At 39.4% G+C, this 18489-nt stretch overlaps 2 protein-coding genes and 1 pseudogene across 6 annotated transcripts in view; 2 read left to right on the top strand and 1 right to left on the bottom strand.

Moving 5' to 3' along the window:
* Positions 1 to 18489, bottom strand: part of LOC112050248 (phosphatidylinositol-3-phosphatase SAC1) — a 260117-nt gene that overhangs the window by 36155 nt on the left and 205473 nt on the right. The window lies entirely within an intron of this gene.
* LOC112050249 (histone-lysine N-methyltransferase SETD1B) overlaps positions 1 to 18489 on the top strand; it is a 31988-nt gene that overhangs the window by 5217 nt on the left and 8282 nt on the right. For 2 of the 5 annotated variants that reach the window (XM_052888204.1, XM_052888195.1), the window contains 11 exons: positions 513 to 725; positions 1919 to 1983; positions 2985 to 3179; positions 3911 to 4008; positions 4571 to 4718; positions 5141 to 5307; positions 6924 to 7011; positions 8943 to 9086; positions 9869 to 10141; positions 10581 to 10822; positions 11266 to 14575. In XM_052888204.1, coding sequence (XP_052744164.1) covers positions 513 to 725; positions 1919 to 1983; positions 2985 to 3179; positions 3911 to 4008; positions 4571 to 4718; positions 5141 to 5307; positions 6924 to 7011; positions 8943 to 9086; positions 9869 to 10141; positions 10581 to 10822; positions 11266 to 11269 — 1637 coding nt within the window. In that variant the 3' untranslated portion in view covers positions 11270 to 14575. Of the gene's footprint in view, positions 1 to 512; positions 726 to 1918; positions 1984 to 2984; positions 3180 to 3910; positions 4009 to 4570; positions 4719 to 5140; positions 5308 to 6923; positions 7012 to 8942; positions 9087 to 9868; positions 10142 to 10580; positions 10829 to 11265; positions 14576 to 15346; positions 15513 to 16342; positions 16460 to 17161; positions 17308 to 17816; positions 17971 to 18489 lie in introns of those variants that run through there. The other 3 variants (XM_052888203.1, XM_052888201.1, XM_052888205.1) reach the window with 3 other exon arrangements.
* On the top strand, positions 2352 to 2489 carry LOC112050269 (U2 spliceosomal RNA; annotated as a pseudogene).

Below are 18489 nucleotides of genomic sequence, written 5' to 3'. Positions count from 1 at the left end.
TTAGATCCCATAGGAGAATAAGTCAATAGCAGACAGCTTCTGCTGCAATAAATTTAGTCTATACAAAGAAATGTTTATCAGACATGTGATTTAAATCTAACAATATTTTAAGTCACACCTACTTGTGAAATTTCATGAAGAATTGTTGAGTATTTTGAAAATGATATTTTTCTTGGATAAGCTCTATAACACTCCAACTAGAGTATATTTAAATTACATCAAAATTTAAAAGGAAATTAGGAAACTCCAGTGTAATAGTCGAAAGTTAATGATTTAAAAAGTTGTATAAAGTTTTACTACTTAAACCTCAATAGCTCAACGGTAAGAGCAGTCAGACTCATCAACAAGGGGTGGTGGTTCAATACCCGCCCCGTTGGACTATTGTCATACCCACTCCTAATACAGTCTTTCCCGACCAGTTGGAGGGAAATGGGAATATTGGTCATAATAAAAACAAAAGATATGGCAAATATTCTTTTTAAAAATAAGAAAATAAAACATTTTGGTTATAGAACGTCTGGAGGCAGAGGTGTCAGTGGCTGTCAAGTCGCATAAACCGTTGAAGACGGTGATGGCCGCGCCCACACCTAGAGCCAGTAAACGCGCTCGTCAGGACGCAGGTGGGTCCAAGTGGTCTGAACACCTGGAGGACGAGGTGTCCGCTTTCGTGAAGAGTTTCTACGACGACGGCGTCAAGGCTGGCAAGAGGCAACGACAGGGCACTGGTGAGGACACACTAGTGTATATCAATAAACAGTGGTGTGCACATCATGTAGGCGTAAATGCATTACTTACTTTTTCGAATTTTGTGTGGATATCACATATTACTGTAATAGGTAAAGGGTGACTATGTCCCAAGAATATGCTATTGATTAAGAAACCTGTAGGGTATTTAAGTAAAGAGTTGTGATAGCCCAGAGGATATGACCTCTGCCTGCGATTCCAAAGGGGTGGGTTCAAATCCGGTCTGGGGCATGCACCTACAAGAAATTAAATATCACGTGTCTTAAATGGTGAAGGAAAAACATTGTGAGGAGACCTGCATACCAGAGAATTTTCTTAAATCTCTGTGTGTGTCTTAACCCAAGTCTTAACCCAATCCGCATTGGGTCAGCGTAGTGGACTATTGGGCTAACCCCTCTCATTCTGAGAGAAGACTCGAGCTCAGGAGTGAGCTGAATATGTGTTGATAATGATGATGATGATGATGATATAAGTATTTAATAAAATTCATGTATTTTGAACTGTTTATATATTATAATGTTATGCATTGCTTTATTGCATTTATACAAAAATATACTTACCTTCAAAATATGTATAACGAAGGGATTTTCTTATCTGTATTGTCTAGTCAAAATGCTTGTGTACGAAACTGTTAATATAAACTTTACTGTTTTGATATTGTTGTCATGTTATGAAGTTATTGAAATCTAAAAATAGTTAACTGATATTGTAAGTGGTGAGTGTAAGTCTCTTTGTTTGGTACACTACGACATCTGTGCTTGGCGATTTATTATGAATGAAGGAAAAACATATACCAATCATCCACAAATAAGTCTTAATCTGAGACTTTAAAATCTAGTGTGGGTTTTTGTTTGTAATAGAATGATAGTGTATTAAGTCATGTTATTGAATACAAATTTGTAGTCTAGTGCCAATTTGTTTAAAAAAAATTTAAACTAGCAAACGCTTGAATCTCTGTTCGCATGAAATTCTGTATTTCACAAATCCTGCTGGAAACATGGATAAAAATGTGTTAATTAAATTACAATTCCAAAATATTAGTCAAGTATAGTTAACAGTTGTAGTGTGAACGCGTAACAACATAAACTTTTACCTTTATAATAGTAGTGTGATAATAATTAAATAAATAACAGCTGATACTATTTGTTATAACATCACTTGTTTATTATTATAGATAGTTCGCGGCCATCTTCAGCCTTGTCTTCTAGATCTGAGGGGGATGGAGCCGTGACCACAGATGTAAGTTATCATTATTTGAAATATTTCAAATACATTGTCAGTTCATCCGTGCACTGTGCAGTTTCAGTTTTGCCTACACACTTATTTTAACTGAGTAGTTAAATCTGGAGGTCTGTAGGTTGCACCACAAACTAGGTAAAAAAAGTTATATTGAAGTATAAATAATCTATTTATGTTCAATTTGATCCTTCTATAAGGCTTTCATTTGTTTCAACTGGTTTATCTTGCATGGATGGAGAAAATCATTTATCTCTTAACAATGGCAAGACAAGGCACAGATGGCGCTAGTACTACGGTATAGAATATTACATCGCGCTAGGAAGATTCTTTTGCGTGTAATGACCCTCGCGGCTTGCCGCCGTGACGGCATCGCTTCTCGGCCTTTTGGCTAAGATCAAAGTGTAGTATCTGTTCTTTTCAGCTTAATATCTGAAAGCTCCCGCACTGTGGGACCAGTATATTAAACTGATTTTTGTAAACCGACGGGGTCAGTGTTGCCAACCTCAAAAAGCTAAAAAATACTAATTCACCAATAATAAAAAAACAGTAGAAAGCAGTAGGTAAAGTATAAAAAGGTAGATTTCATAATTTTGCTTATTTATTTTAAATAATAAACAATTTTCTTAGTTGCTAGAACTCACATAAATTGATCAATATATTGCTGATCACAATAACAAAAAAAAAAAACAAAAATCAAAATGAAATTATTTTCAGTTTTTGAAGAGACAGACAAGAGAAGATACTTCCATCTAGTGTCATTGCGTTTTATTACGTAGTGGTTATCAAAAAATGGTTGCATAGTATATATAATAGGTGGTGCTGAACGCTAGTTGAAAAACAGTATAAAATAGGAATGAAACAGAAAATATGGACATCAATGTGAAAACAGCAAATCTACTGTTAAAACAGTAGGGTTGGCAACACTGGACGGGATGTTTGGGGCTCGCTCCACTCCCGTCACGGGTCGGCCCGGCATTGTCCAATAATGTTTCCTCTTATAGTCCTCGCCTGCGGGTCGCGCGAGCGCGCGGCGGCCCACGGCGGAGATGTCGTCGCCGCTGCTGCGCGTGCCGCTGGAGCGCGGCTGGCGGCGCGAGCTGGTGTACCGCGCCGCCACGGCCGACGGGCCCGCGCGCCGCAACGCCGACATCTACTACTACTCGCCGCTCGGCAAGAAGCTGCGCAGCACACGAGAGGTACCGTCCACTGCCTCATAAGTAACTTAGCATGTGCTCAGGAGCGCGCCGTAGCATGCGTTGCGTCCATTTTTTTTTTGCCAACATCATCATGACATCATTTATTGGAGAAAAAACTCTTTCGACAGGTGCATTTCTTTCAGGCAAACAAATTTCGAGAAAAATATAATTTTCTCAAACATGCTTGGAAATTTGAGCATATTTTTGATGAACTTACGTGTGTGTGCCTCGGCTTCGCCTCGGCCCACATTCACACCTTCGTCTATCAATGCCGCTCTGGCCAGCCGCTGTACTATTTAAATCATCTTTTGGTCTGTTTGTAAAAGCGGAATTGTATACACCTAGCTGGGGAGATTGGGACAGACTGCATGAAATCGGGACTGTCGCGCCCAAAGCTGGATGTATGGTCAGATGAATGTATGCGCCAACGCATATCTCGTGAGAAGCAAGAGACAAGTGTCGACCAATAGCGGCGGAATTGTCCCAGCCCAATCTCTGTCGCTCCAACGCAACGAAATTTCTGACTTCACGGATAATGGGAGGGGAGGGGCGGGGGGTTACTTTTGTTTTTTTCCTATCTCGAGCTATGTCATGATACACAATTGGGGATTTATTCTAAGGTTTTCTTTTTTCTTAAACTTGAAAACTATTTTATTTAAATGTGCCATTATCCCACAAAAAAAAAAGTAGGAAAATATTCATGGTGACTATTTTTTTTTTATCTGTTACAGGTGTCCGAGCATTTGTCTGGCACAGGTTTAACGTTGGAGAACTTCTCATTCTTCAAAGAACCCTTGGGAATTGATGATCCTGAGAAGGAAATCATACGGTGAGTAATATAAACAGTAGGCAGTGTAAAAATACAACAGTGAGCTGAATATGGTTTATTTTTTGTAGGGCACCAACAAATAAAATTGAATTTTACAAGACATGGAAAAATACAAAACTTATAGGTTACCTCAACATGCGTAATTTAATGATTTTAAACTTATTTCGTGGTTGTTCATTATGAATATTATTTAAACGGGTACATACCACGATAAAAGACAAGATTTTTAATGTCGATATTTCGACCCAGTTGCATAGATCGTGGTCACGACGGACTCTCAGTCCCGTTCAGGTCCAGGTCATGCACGTCCAACTATTCAGTTCTGTGCATAATGCATTTTAAGAAATTAAATATCACGTGTCTCAATCGATGAAGAAAAACATCGTGAGGAAACCTGCAGTGTGAAGTCTGCCAATCCGTATTGGGCCAGCGTGGTGGACTGTTGGCCTTACCCCTCTCATTCTGAGAGGAGACTCGAGCTCAGCAGTGAGCCGAATATGGGTGATGACGACGATATATTAGTTTTAATGGGTTGTTAATGTTGACTTTGCTATTCCAACAGGGATGCGAAGGTACTCCGTCGCGTGGAGTCCCCTGTGCCGGTAACGCCGCCGCAGCCCCTCGAGAGCAAGCGGACACCGAAGCCCAAGCCGCCCAAGGGGGCCAGTCCTGAACCGGCCACTGTGAAATCCCCTCCCGCTAAGCTTAAGGTAATTTTTTTTAATATGTTTTATTTATATTGTTCATGTACGAGTTGAATATTTTTCTTTAAAGAAAATTGTTCCATATTTTTTACATTCCTCTTCCCCTCCAAATAGTTGGAAAAGACTGTGTTAGGGGCGGTACGACAATCAACAACCTCTCGATGTGAGCTCGGTCCTTTAGGTCTAACATGCGACCATATGACATGTTTCGTGTGATAAACAAATGTCTCTCTTTCGTTGCGTTAGGGCGATAGAGATGGGACTGAGACTACTCTGCCGCTATTTTTTGACAATTTGTCTATTTCTCTTCACGAGATAACGATGTTGTTGGTCGCGTGCTAGGCATACTGTTACCGTGGAGCTATTTTTGTTTGGATTGTTTTAACATATCGTAAATTTTCGTTAATTTTTAACATTTTATATTGCAGGTAAAATCTATGGGATCCCGGTTAAGCAGCAACGGGGCAACTCCAAAGAATACGAAAAAGCAACCGCAAACGCAACCGCAACCGCAGCCGCAACCGCAACAAACCCAACCGCAGGCCGCACCGACACCTGCAGATAACAATAACACAGCAGCATGGAAGAAACCCAGGTAAGTACCATAAGTACTCACAGTTCATTCTGTGAAGCAAAAAAATGGAAAAATTAAAACAAATTGACATATGTTTTTCTTACTGAAATAAGTTCTTAGACACATCTCATGTGACATGCACCATTGCCTGTGCTGTGCACTATGGCATCCTATCGCAACAAAAGAGAGCAATATTTTGTATTTCGTCGCTATTGGTCGACAATTGTCTCGACATATGTCATGGTGCGCATCGTGCCTACTGAAGAGTTTATTGCATCATGTAAATAATTACTGATCGAGTAATTTGCGAATTTGCCGGAGCATGGAATGTTTGTTTTTTTTTATTGAGGATAGAAATTTAGACTTTGTTGATATCGATAAATCATGCGACCAACGACATATCTCTTGAAGAGAAATAGACAAATTTCAAACAATAGCAGCGCAACCGGAAATACTGATATCACTTCCATTGCGTTGGAACGAAAGAAATGGGGCTGGTCTACTGCCAGAGAAATAGACACTGTGACATTGTCTATTTCTCTGGCATGTGTCCCACATTGTCTATTTCTCTTCACTTTGTCGCATGTTAGGCGTATTGGAGTCCATTATTAATTATCGAAATTTATATTATTTCTATCTACAACTTAATTTCAAATGAAAATCCTGCATCACGGAAACGTATTAAAGTCGAACATAAACTAAGCGGAATTTGCCTATTTTGTCTATAACAAATTTATTCCTCATTTATTTGAAATTATGGAATAATGCCTTGAACGTTTGTGTATGTCATTTTAGATATTAGTACCATGCAGGATTCTAGCTTCTTAAATAAATAATTCTATTATTTATTACAATAAACTCTTCAGTAAATAAATAAATCTATTATTTATTTAACTGTTTGTTATTAGGAGTTTAAATTTTGTTCTCTATTTATTTATAAACTTAATTTTTAATTGTATTTGTATTTCAAATTATATTGAGTGGTACACGGCAATCAAAGAGTATTACGTCATGCATAAGATGATTTTTACGGTTGTGTATTTTGAAGAAACTATGAAAATATTTTCTATGTAAGTGAAAATAATTTGAAACTTATTATATGGATATTTTAGGATGTGAAATAACTTTTGAATTATTTAAATATTAGCCGTATTTGTCAGAGACAGTAAATAACACAAGACGAGTATGCATATAGAAAAGCAGTAAATTGCGTAATGCTTGCATACAGTCAGGGGGCAATTAAAATAATTTATTTATCTAGGAAGAAACGTCTTTAACCAAGCCATTAGACAGTCTTTTTGTGGATTCATAACACACAATAACGAAACAGGTCTCCTACTAAGCATATTACTTGCATACAGTCAGGGGACCAATTAAAATAATTTATTTATGTAGGAAGAAACGTCTTTAACCAATCCATTAGACAGTTTTTTTGTGGTTTTATAACACACAATAACGAAACAGGGCTCCCACTAAGCATATTGCTGTCAAGGGTAACTTCAAGGGTTGTTTCACATCCTATTATTGTCGAATGTGTATGTGGTCGTGGTGGAGGGCTAATTGACCCGCGGGGGGCAATTAACCCTCCAGTGCGGGTACTGAGCGCGGGCGGCGCAGGTAACAGTGTGGTACGGCAGGGGCCCGCCGCCGCTGCAGCCGCGCCCGCCGCCCCCGCCGCCGCACGCGCCCGCGCCCGCCGCGCACGCCCTACGGGAGCACCATCAGGTGAGTGACACCATCATTATCATTATTACCCATAACCGGCTCACTGCTGAGTTTCCTCTAAGAGTGAGAAAGGCCAATAGTCCACCACGCTGGCCCAATACGGATTGACAGACTATTAAAAAAACGCAGATAATTAAAAAAATTCTCTGGTATGCAGGTTTCTTTACGATGTTTTTCCTTCAACGTTTGAGACACGTGATATTTAATTTTATTAAATGCACACAACTGAAAAGTTGGAGATGCATGCCCCGGACCGGATTCGAATCCACACTCACTGGAAACGGAGGCAGATTTATACAAAAATAGCAGACACCCCGCTCTTTCATCCACGTAGTTCCCGTTCCTGTGAGAACAAGGGAGATAAAATAAAGCCTATGACACACAGGCCTCGAAAAAAAATTCAAAATCAGTTTAGTAGATCCAGAGATTACCCCATACAACACTAGAAACTTTACCTCTATAATATTAGTAATAAATCAATATATCTATTGTTATAGCTTGAAAATCCATTCAGAGTTTGTCCCGAACAGACAGACAGACGTGGACTTTGTCTTATGATATATATTTAGATATATATATAATGATATCTATATATATAAAAATGAATTGCTGTTCGTTAGTCTCGCTAAAACTCGAGAACGGCTTAACGGATTTATCTTATCTTAGTCTTGAAATGTTTGTGGAGGTATAGGGAAGGTTTAAAAGATGAGAAAAAATCAAATAATTTCCGGGAAAACCTTTTTTTTTTTTTTTTATTCTTTACAAATTAGCCCTTGACTACATTCTCACCTGATGTTAAGTGATGATGCAGTCTAAGATGGAAGCGGGCTAACTTGTTAGGTGAAGGATAAAAATCCACACCCCTTTCGGTTTCTACACGGCATCGTACCGGAACGCTAAATCGCTTGGCGGTACGTCTTTGCCGTTAGGGTGGTAACTAGCCACGGCCAAAGCCTCCCACCAGCCAGACCTGGACAAATTAAGAAAATCTCAATCTGTCCAGCCGGGGATCGAACCCAGGACCTTCGTTTTGTAAATCCACTGCGCATACCACTGCGCTACGGAGGCCGTTTCCTCTAAAAATGAGAGAGGCCAATAGTCCACCACGCTGGCCCAATACGGATTGACAGACTATTAAAAAAAACGCAGATAATTAAAAAAAAACTCTGGTATGCAGGTTTCCTTACGATGTTTTTCCTTCAACGTTTGAGACATGTGATATTTGATTTTTTTTAATGCACACAACTGAAAAGTTGGAGATGCATGCCCCGGACCGGATTCGAACCCACACCCACTGGAAACGGAGGCAGAGTTATACAAAAATAGCAGTCACCCCGCTGTTTCATCCACGTAGTTTCCGTTCCTGTGAGAATAAGGGAGATAAAATATAGCCTATGACACACAGGCCTCGAAAAAATTTCAATCCAGAGATTACCCCATACAACACTAGAAACTTTACCTCTATAATATTAGTAATAAATCAATATATCTATTGTTATAGCTTGAAAATCCATTCAGAGTTTGTCCCGAACAGACAGACAGACGTGGACTTTGTCTTATGATATATATTTAGATATATATATAATGATATCTATATATATAAAAATGAATTGCTGTTCGTTAGTCTCGCTAAAACTCGAGAACGGCTTAACGGATTTATCTTATCTTGGTCTTGAAATGTTTGTGGAGGTATAGGGAAGGTTTAAAAGGTGAGAAAAAATCAAATAATTTTCGTGAAAATCCTAAAAACTGCCCTTTTCTATTTCCCATACAAACGTTTAAGAGTCAAGCGGTAGGGGTAGGGTAGGGGTAGAAGTATAGAAGGGTAGAGTAGGGATAGAGAATAAGTGCACTTATGTCAAAATGAAGCTTGACCGGGTCCGATAGTATATATATTATGATATAGATTAGATAGTACGTGCACTGTACAGTTGAGCCGGCAAGTGCAGCAGCCGTGCTCGCTGACGTGCGGGCGCGGCGTGCCGTCGCTGGCGTGCGCGGCGTGCCTGTGCCTGTACCACCCGCCCTGCGTCGGCTTCGTGGCCGCGCCGCCGCCCAACAGGTTCCTGTGCAAGGTATAGCTATCCTTTTTCTTTCTACATTTTTTTTATAATATGTTGTCTCCTTATTAGGACCACAGAAGTGTCTTTAGGGGTTTAGGTAAAATTGTGGATGAAGGGCAGATGCTTAGGAGTCGAGCCCGAGAGTTGGAAAAGAACGTTTAGTGACAGACCAAGGACGACTCGAATCCGAGCTGAAACTATTTAACTATATACAAAGGGGTATGTTAGGCCTTAACGTCATTGACGTCAAATGGGGAATACCGAAAACCCGCCTAAGCCCTAATTGGGTATGCCCTTATAAACCATTTTCATTTTAAAAATCATCTTTTTAATATAACTTTTACAGAAATCAATTTTAGTTATGTGCGAACCGAAGTATAAAACATAATGGAAACAAGTTCAATTGTTTTCGATCTAACGCACATATCGTTGGATGTTACCAAGTTTTAAAGGGTTCTCCATATTTAGGGAGAATATGTGGTGAAAACTGCATGAAAATCTATTTAGTAGTCTTTGTGGCAAAGCCGCTGTTTAATTAATTATCCTGCTAATATTACAAACGCGAAGGTTTGTATGGATGTTTGTTATTCTTTAACGCAACTACAGAACTGATTTGGCTGAAATTTGGAGTGGAATTAGATTTTACTCTGAATTAATACATAGGCTACTTTTCACCCCGGAAAAATCTATGGTTCCCACGGGATTTATGAAAAACAGAATTCCACGCGGACGAAGTCGCGGGCGCGAAGAAGTATTAATTTGAGATATTGAAAAAATAATGTATACATTTACAGAACTGTCGCAAATCGTCGTCGCCACCACTAGAACCGCCACCTTTGATTCACAAGTCTGGCGTTAGCACCAGCGCGCACCACACGCAGTCGCCAAGCGCGCCAAGTTTGGCCAACGTGCCCGCCAGCGTGGCAAACGTGACCAACGTATCGGCCAATGTACCCGCCAACGCGCCCGCAAGTGCGTGCTCCAATACGCCCACTCCGCGGCGTCTGCCCGGCCCGGCGCCTACAAAAGTACAGAAAAGTGATAAACGTGTGCTGTTAAGGATGAAGGTATGTTGACATTGTAAACTATAAAAGTCTATGGTCTCAGTAGGCCAAACATGCGACCCACGACATATCTCGTGAACATGTGTCATATTGTCCATCAATGGCGCCGAACCGAAAATATCACTTTCTCTTTTGTTGCGATAGGGCGAAAAGGAGAGCAATATTATAAAATGTAAAAGAAAAAAATTAAATTTGTTTATTTAACACACACACAATAAACGGGAGACACCAAAAAATATTAAAAAAAGTAATCTAAAGTAGAAGCTTTGAAATATACCAAAAGATAATGTGTGTGGTACCAACATGGCCACCACTCAAAATATGTTATGCTAGTTATCTACCTAGAAACCACTTCAATTATCGATTAGAATCAATTATGTATCGATATTTCCGGCTCAACTTCTTTTTACAAGGTATGTATTAATGATGATAATTCCCCCAGGTCGCTGGCGGCGGTCCGGACGGCGAGCGTGTGTGGGCGGTCGCCAAGCCGACCACGCCCATCACACCCGCCCCCGCACCAGCCCCTCCGCCCCCCGCGCCTGTCGTGCCGCCCCCCGCGGCCCCGGTCCCCGCACCAGCGGCCACGCCCACCGCACCGTCGGTGTGTCGACCGACTCTGCCGCAGTCGCTGGCCATACTGAACGGGAAGAGGTTCATTGTTGTGTCGAGAGCTTTGCATCGGTAATGGTAACACGTTTATAATGTACAAAAAAGAGAGACATGTAAAAGAGAGACAACACAATTGAAGTTAAACTTCTTTAAAAATAATCGCGCCATCTATGAGCCTCATTCATAACTGCATCACAACAGGTTCTTGAACTAAAAGGGATTGTTTCAAAGTTCTCTGAGAACGACATCTACTGGTACTTTAGAATAACAAACACTGTTTCACTATGCTTGTAGATGGTAATACTCAACGCCCGTTTACAATTTTCGTAACGCATTCACCTGACCTATAGGTAGGCTTTGCAGTCAAAAACTTTGTAGAGTTACGTTTAGTATGCTGCTGCTATGCTCAAAACTTACTTCATTTTGATGTAGCGAATGTAAATATAAATTCGTTAGCTTGTCTTAAATGTCACAAAAATTAAATGAAACTACAGAATTGCAAATTTTTTTTACAGATGACGCCGGATTATAAGAGAAGACACGAGTGCGGCATTGTAAGACACAAATTCCAGTATATATCACAATTATTTATACTTTTATTAGTTGTTCAGTAGATTATGCATGTTGGTTATGTTCGTAGTTTAATCTGTAGCAACTGCGAATCGATAAAAACAAATAAACATGAAGAAAATCTTTGTAAGATGTAAGGTAAATATTCTTACGATAAAATAAGTAAAAAATGATATTCTAAAACCACTCTTAACTAGCACATCAACACATATAGTGCCACTAAATTATCTGGCCTGAGTGCCACGCTTTTAGTCCTAGACTAATTACATAAGGACTAGTGTCACAAATTTACTGTCGTTTTATGTTGAGGGGGACGTGGTTATATACATCGAAAATAGTTATCACCAATAAATATATTTTGTACACTGCAAATTACTATAAATTTGATTGGCAGGACACACACATGTAATTTTTACATAGATTATCAAATCGCATTGCTTAAACACGTTACACAGAATATTTAATGACTATATCGATGTTTTGCTGTTCCGGCTTAAGAATCAATTCTTTTTAGATATTGTTTTCATTACAAATTTGATATAAATAAGTTAAAAATGCTTACAAATCAAATGTAATCTTTAGGTAAACCGTTTTTTACGCTACTACACAAACCGGCATTTTCAGGAAGCGCGACGAAAACGATTATAACAATGAAATATCGATTCTATATGAACAGTTTTTATAAAAGCGAAGATCGTTGATTCTTGATCTTTGATAAAGGGATAAATCAGTTCAGTTCCTTATATAATTGGTCTGAGCTTTAAGTATTTTGTTTAGCAAAATGGCAACCGCCGTGACATTAGTTCCAGTTTTGGTCGCCGGGTCAGAAAAATTTGTGGCACTATATACATTGTGTTTGTGTGTTGTCTATGAACGCAAGGAAGAGAACTTAGTGTGAGTAATATAGTCTGTTGTACTACATACAAATTCGAAGATTCCTTTTATAACACGTGTGATAAAGTAAAGTAGATTAGTTTAATGTAAATAAGAGCGCTAATGAAATATTATGTTAGTTATGTTAAATATAGGATATTTCATCAATATAGGACCACTGGTGTGTTGAAATGTTATTTAAAATAAGGTGATTTTGTAGGAGTAGAGTAGGAGAGGAACAATTGAAAATATAAAAAAATAACTGTTTTGAAAACTGTAGCGTGTGATGAATTCGAAGAAAAAAACCATTATTAGAGTTCATAAATATATTTTATTATTATAGAATAACATTAGGTGTTATTCTTTAATGTATGTTATTAAATGTGCGGGGCACATAGTTCGAAAGAGCCGATGGAGGTTGTGGTCCCAAGGGGTTGGAATGGCGACTCCGCACTAGAAAGCGCAGTGTTAATAGACCCCCCAACAGGTGGACTGACGACATCAAGCGAGTCGCAGGGATTCGCTGGATGCAGGTGGCTCAGTATCGTGATGTTTGGTAGTCCTTACTAAAGGCCTATATCCTGCAGTGGACGTCCATCGGCTGATATGATCATGATGAACCAATCAGATGAGAACTCACCTCGCACACCTTATCTAAGAAATTTCAAGAAACAACACAGAAAATATTTTTTAGAAGCAATGAATTATGTATAAAGCCTTTTTAAAATCTCTTATAAATTTCAATATGTATGAGGTCTTGATTGTTAATTATTGTTCTATTATATCGTAAAAATATATCGTATTTTTGAGACTTGAACCCCTCCCAAATTTTAAATTGAACTTTTAATTTAAACGTCCGAATACGCTGTCCGCCATGATGGTCCATAGGTTATCTGTGCTATAACGTCAAGAAAGTTTTGTTCACTAGTTTTTGGCCTTTAGTTTTTGTTAAAAACAAAAATCCTCTAGTTCCACGTGTATATTTCGTGACAATGACGTCACAGAATATATATTGAAATATAGCCGACACTGTTTTTGGCGTCTGGAAAAATAGACACGCAATTTTTTACTTACCTTTAGTTACAAATCTAAGTAAAAAAATTAGTTACAATCTTGAACAACATTGATTAGTTACAATATTTTTCATTTTATTTTATTGAATTAGGTATATTTCGGACCCCCATTCCAAGTACTATATGACATTAATACTATTTATATTTATTTTGATGAGTTAATTACCCTATTGTAATAATACACAATGTCATTGTAAATTAATCGACGTACAAACAATATATATGCACTATATGAAATTCCCAAACTGGTCTGACTCGTGCTTTTGCAATTCAGTTTTTTATTATCAAAGCTTAAGTTAGCTGGCTAACGCATAACAAAGTTATAGGATTGTAAAAAAAATCATAAAACCACATATACATACAAAATTATGTATTATTTGGTATGTGCATGATAATTTTTATATAGTTCCATTACCTGGACTGGTGATAATTTTTATATAGTTCCATTACCTGGACTGGTGATAATTTTTATTTAATTCCATTACCTGGACTGGGGTTTGATAAGTTTATCCCAGCATATGTTATATTATAGCTTGACAAGTTCGTTCGTAACACTCCCGATGGTCCGCGCGCACGACTTCACTCGCGCACCTCCTTCTTCCCCATCCTTCCTCCCCGTCGCCCGCATATCATGGGAGTGTCATCAACGAACTGGCCAAGCTATAGTATATTAAAGGTAATGTATGTATATAAATAAGAAATGAAGTACTTTCTAAAAAAATATATTTAATTTTGTCACTTATATTTAGTCAATTCTTGTTAATTTAAAACTAAGTGTATTTAAAATAATAATATAGTGAGTGAATCCTTAATGCCACCATCACATTGTATTACAGAAGTTCTGTGATATAAGCATACTGTATAACTCAGTCCTCGTCCGTGCAATCTAGTATTCGAAGCGTTTGCGATTTTAGAAAGAGAATCGACGTGTCACTTAGCTACAGGGCCTGTAGTAGTGAAGGCTATAGATAGATGGCTAGAGATGTCAGAGAAGTGCAAGAGAAGTGGACAGTGGACGCATTCTTCTCTCATTAACAATCGCAAATTTTGCTGCCTTCTCTTCTAGCTTCTTCTCACTTCTCGCTTTGCTCTAACGTCTTCTCTGTATATCTCGCAGATGAGGTCTCGGTTACGCGGTTTGCCTATAAATACTGTGTTTGTTTATTTTACATAGAAAATGTATAAATCATAAATGTATTATGAGTGTAAGACTTAAATGCTTATGTTACTTTCTTATTTATATGTCCCTCGTGTGTATTGAGGGCAGCCATGTTACGTATGCAAAATAAAATGTTTTCTTTTGTGGTTATTTTTTTTTTTTTAATTATTTTCTTTTGAAATCATTCTAGAAGGAACTGAGGTAAGATTTTAATTTTCTTTGTTTTTTTTTCTATTATTATACTAATTGTACAACAATTCAAGTCTATTGTATTTCTATTGTAAGTCGATTTGTCTGTGTGTAATACACAAGATGCCGTGTACCACTCAATTTATAGGAGTATATAGCGATGTTATAATTCGGGTCATTTATAGTGTTCTAATAGTAAAATGTCCGGTAGTTATATTGTTCGTAATTTTATGCAAATGCAGGTTTTATATATCACTTCTAAAAATTTCTAATCAAGAATACAATTTTATCAAATATTTGTATACGGAGACTTCAGAAGTGGGGTATAGTTTAATTATGTACTATCCGTGCGAATAAGAATGGCGGTTCATCCAGTTACATAAGTCATTTTGGCACTCTGTGTAAATAGACGCGACAAGTAAATAGATGCACTGCCATTTCCAACCCCATTCTTTATATGTACATAATTAAAGCGTATCCCACTTCTGAATACCGTATACAAATGTTAATTGTGTACTAACCGTGCGAATAAAAATGGCGGTTCATCAAGTTAACGCCTACTAACGAGCGATAAGTAAACCGCCATTTCTAACGGGTAACTTCACGGGTAGAAGAAAAGTGTATCCCACTTCTGAATCCGTATACAAATATTTGAAAATCTTGTATTTTTGATCTGAAAAATTCCAGGATTGTGTTAATAATGTAAAGTTTAACTGAACATAACGTGTGCAGCGAAGGTGTGAAGTCGCTGCGGAGCCGCATCGCGAACGGCGCCGCGTCGCCGCCCGTGACGCCGCCGTCGCCGCGCCGCCGCGGCCGGCCCAAGGTGGACGACACCGACCACTTCACTGCCTTCCACAGCAAGGCGCAGGAGAACAACTACAACATTGCTGTACAGGTAGCTATTCCTTTTTTTTATTTTATATTTCTGGCCACGTGGCGCAGTGGATAGTGTATTCATGGCCGGGGGTTAGATTCCATTTGTGTTGATTAGCATGGGTGATTTATACTGTCTTATGTAATATATGTACCTTAGTAACCATAACACAGGCTACGCTTATATTGCTATATATTATATTATATTGCTTATAGGGCTAGATATTGATGTGTGTATTGTCCGTGAATATTTATTTAGTTATCTGTTTATTTCTTTTGTTGGTGACCTTTAAAATTTCTAAAAAAAGTTCGTGGCAGAATAAGTCTATTTTTTAAGGTTCTGTTCTCTGTTTAGCTTACTTTTCTTCGAAAGAAGACTTCTACTTCTACTTTTCTCACGGAGGTCTTTTTATGGACATGATATTGAGCCTTATTCGAATAAGTACAATATTTGTCACAAGTTTTTAATTTTCCCGCGGACCATCGGGAGTGTTACGGACAAATTTGTCAAGCTATAAACCCATAGTCGATGTGTACTGTTTACCAACTTCTGATAACGGAGAAGCCGTAGCCTCAGGGCAGGTTCTAAGCTTTACGTGTCAAGGATGGCAGATACTCAAAGTAACACTATCAATTGTTAGCGGAATGACCGCTTAACTTACTAATACAGTTCCACCCTCTAACTTCAATTGATCAAGTATAGCGCTGATACTATCAGATGTAAACCAGGATTAACTAGCGGATGGCAGTAAGGTTGTCACGAGTGAAATTACGGGCTGGTAACCGCCAGTGGCAGGGTTAAAGGGCCCTTTTACAGTTAACTAATATATACAATTAAGTTGAATGTGGCAGATATTCCAATACCTGGGCATGCGCGAGCTGGCGCGGAGTGCGCGCGTGTGCAAGCTGTGGCAGCAGCTGGCCGCCACGCCCGCGCTGTGGAGGCACGTGCGGATGAAGAACTCGCACGTGAGTACTGCCCTTGTTGTTTGTACACAAGTACCAATACCTGCGCATGCGCGGGCTGGCGCGGAGTGCGCGCGTGTGCAAGCTGTGGCAGCAGCTGGCCGCCACGCCCGCGCTGTGGAGGCACGTGCGGATGAAGAACTCGCACGTGAGTACTGCCCTTGTTGTTTGTACACAAGTACCAATACCTGCGCATGCGCGAGCTGGCGCGGAGTGCGCGCGTGTGCAAGCTGTGGCAGCAGCTGGCCGCCACGCCCGCGCTGTGGAGGCACGTGCGGATGAAGAACTCGCACGTGAGTACTGCCCTTGTTGTTTGTACACAAATATCTGGGCGCGTGTGCAAGCTGTGGCAGCCTCAGACCAATTATAGAAGGACCTGTATCGCACTCATAGTCACCAACAAAATTGTCTGTCATTTTCTGAGGAAAATGAGCTTAAATTTGGTATATATCTTATACTAAATTAGAAGGTTTTGCCCGTTTTTTACACAATTCAATTACACAAAAAGGTATTTTTACGGAGCTCTTTAACCGACGAACACGATTACAACTATTTAACATCGATTCTATAGAGACAGTTTTTATAATCGCATTAGATCGTTGATCATATACTTTGACAGAAAAGTAACGTCTAGCGAGGCAGGTCTTATACAATAATTGGTCTGAGGTGGCAGCAGCTGTCACATTACACACCAATGTGTTGCAGGTGAGCGACTGGGCCGGCCTGTGCTCGGCGCTCAAGCGACACGGCACGCGGTGGCTGGACCTGCGCAAGATGCTGCTGCCGCAAAACGACGCGCTGTTCTGGGACCACTTCGCGCAGCACATCGGCTCCGTTGACACGCTCGAAAGGTAATCTCGGAATGGTACTTTTTGATTGCCAACTAAATGACAGTCTGATAGAAACATTATGACGTTTTAGAACATCGTGTGTTAAGCTGCGCAAAATTTTAGGTATCAGTTATACGTAACGACGCACCCCGCGCACGCATCTCACAGTTTCACGCGTCTTGATTATAGTGTAGATAACAGACACCGCAGCAAACCGAGACGTCATGATTTTTGACCGGATTGTACTCCCTGGTACAGTCTACCGTAAAAATGGGAAATATGGCTGGGTATAGTCATCGATCTTCTGTTAAAAAGTGGATGCACAATCAGCGTTGGCGTCAATGAGTGCCAAACACAACTTCTTGCACTTAAATCAAGTAGTCTCATTTGCAAATTCTATCTTAAACTCAATCCTTAAAGTTGAATTTGCTCTGAATTTGGGATTTTATTGAATATTGGAATATATTTAAAGGCCTTTAGGTGACGCAGACGATGTCAGAGGTCGATGGTTACATGTAATACTTATCTAGGTTAGAGCTGTGCCGCTGCCCAGCGCGAGCGGTGCAGGCAGCGTGCGAGCGGCTGCCCGGTTTGCGCGCGCTAGCGGCGCCCGCCATCCGCGACGCGCGCCTCGACCCTTCGCCGCTCGCCGGCCTGCCGCGCCTGGAGCTGCTGCGACTCAAGGTCAGTACTCCAGCCGTGCCCAGGCTGCCTAAATGCACCGCTCTGTACCATTCACATTTTTTGAACATAAATCATTTGATTTTAAACTTATTTCGTGATTGTTCATCATGAATATTATTTAAACGGGTACATACCACGATAAAAGACAAGATTTTTAATGTCGATATTTCGACCCAGTTGCATGGATCGTGGTCACGACGGGACTGAAGTTGCAAGATACGAAGTGAAATCAGCTGTTAGGGGCAGAATCGATCTACCCTCTTTCTTGTTCTTTTTCTTTATTTTTTTCTCGATGTGAAATGATCGATGGTTATCAAGAAACAAATTAAAAATTACGGTATAATTTGTTTGTATTTGTTAATTTCACACTTAACTATAATTTTAACTTGTTCCTAAATTAATGACAATAAATTTGATTGATAAGTTTAGAACAATTACATACATATACATAATAACATTTTATATAAACACAATATGTATATGATTTTTGATAAATTGGGTTTTATTTATAGGTTGATT

The sequence above is a fragment of the Bicyclus anynana genome, chromosome 2 (genome assembly GCF_947172395.1).
Source record: "Bicyclus anynana chromosome 2, ilBicAnyn1.1, whole genome shotgun sequence".
NCBI lineage: Eukaryota > Metazoa > Arthropoda > Insecta > Lepidoptera > Nymphalidae > Bicyclus > Bicyclus anynana.
The sequence above is the reverse complement of the archived record's forward strand: the minus strand, read 5'-3'. Positions and strand labels throughout refer to the sequence as shown.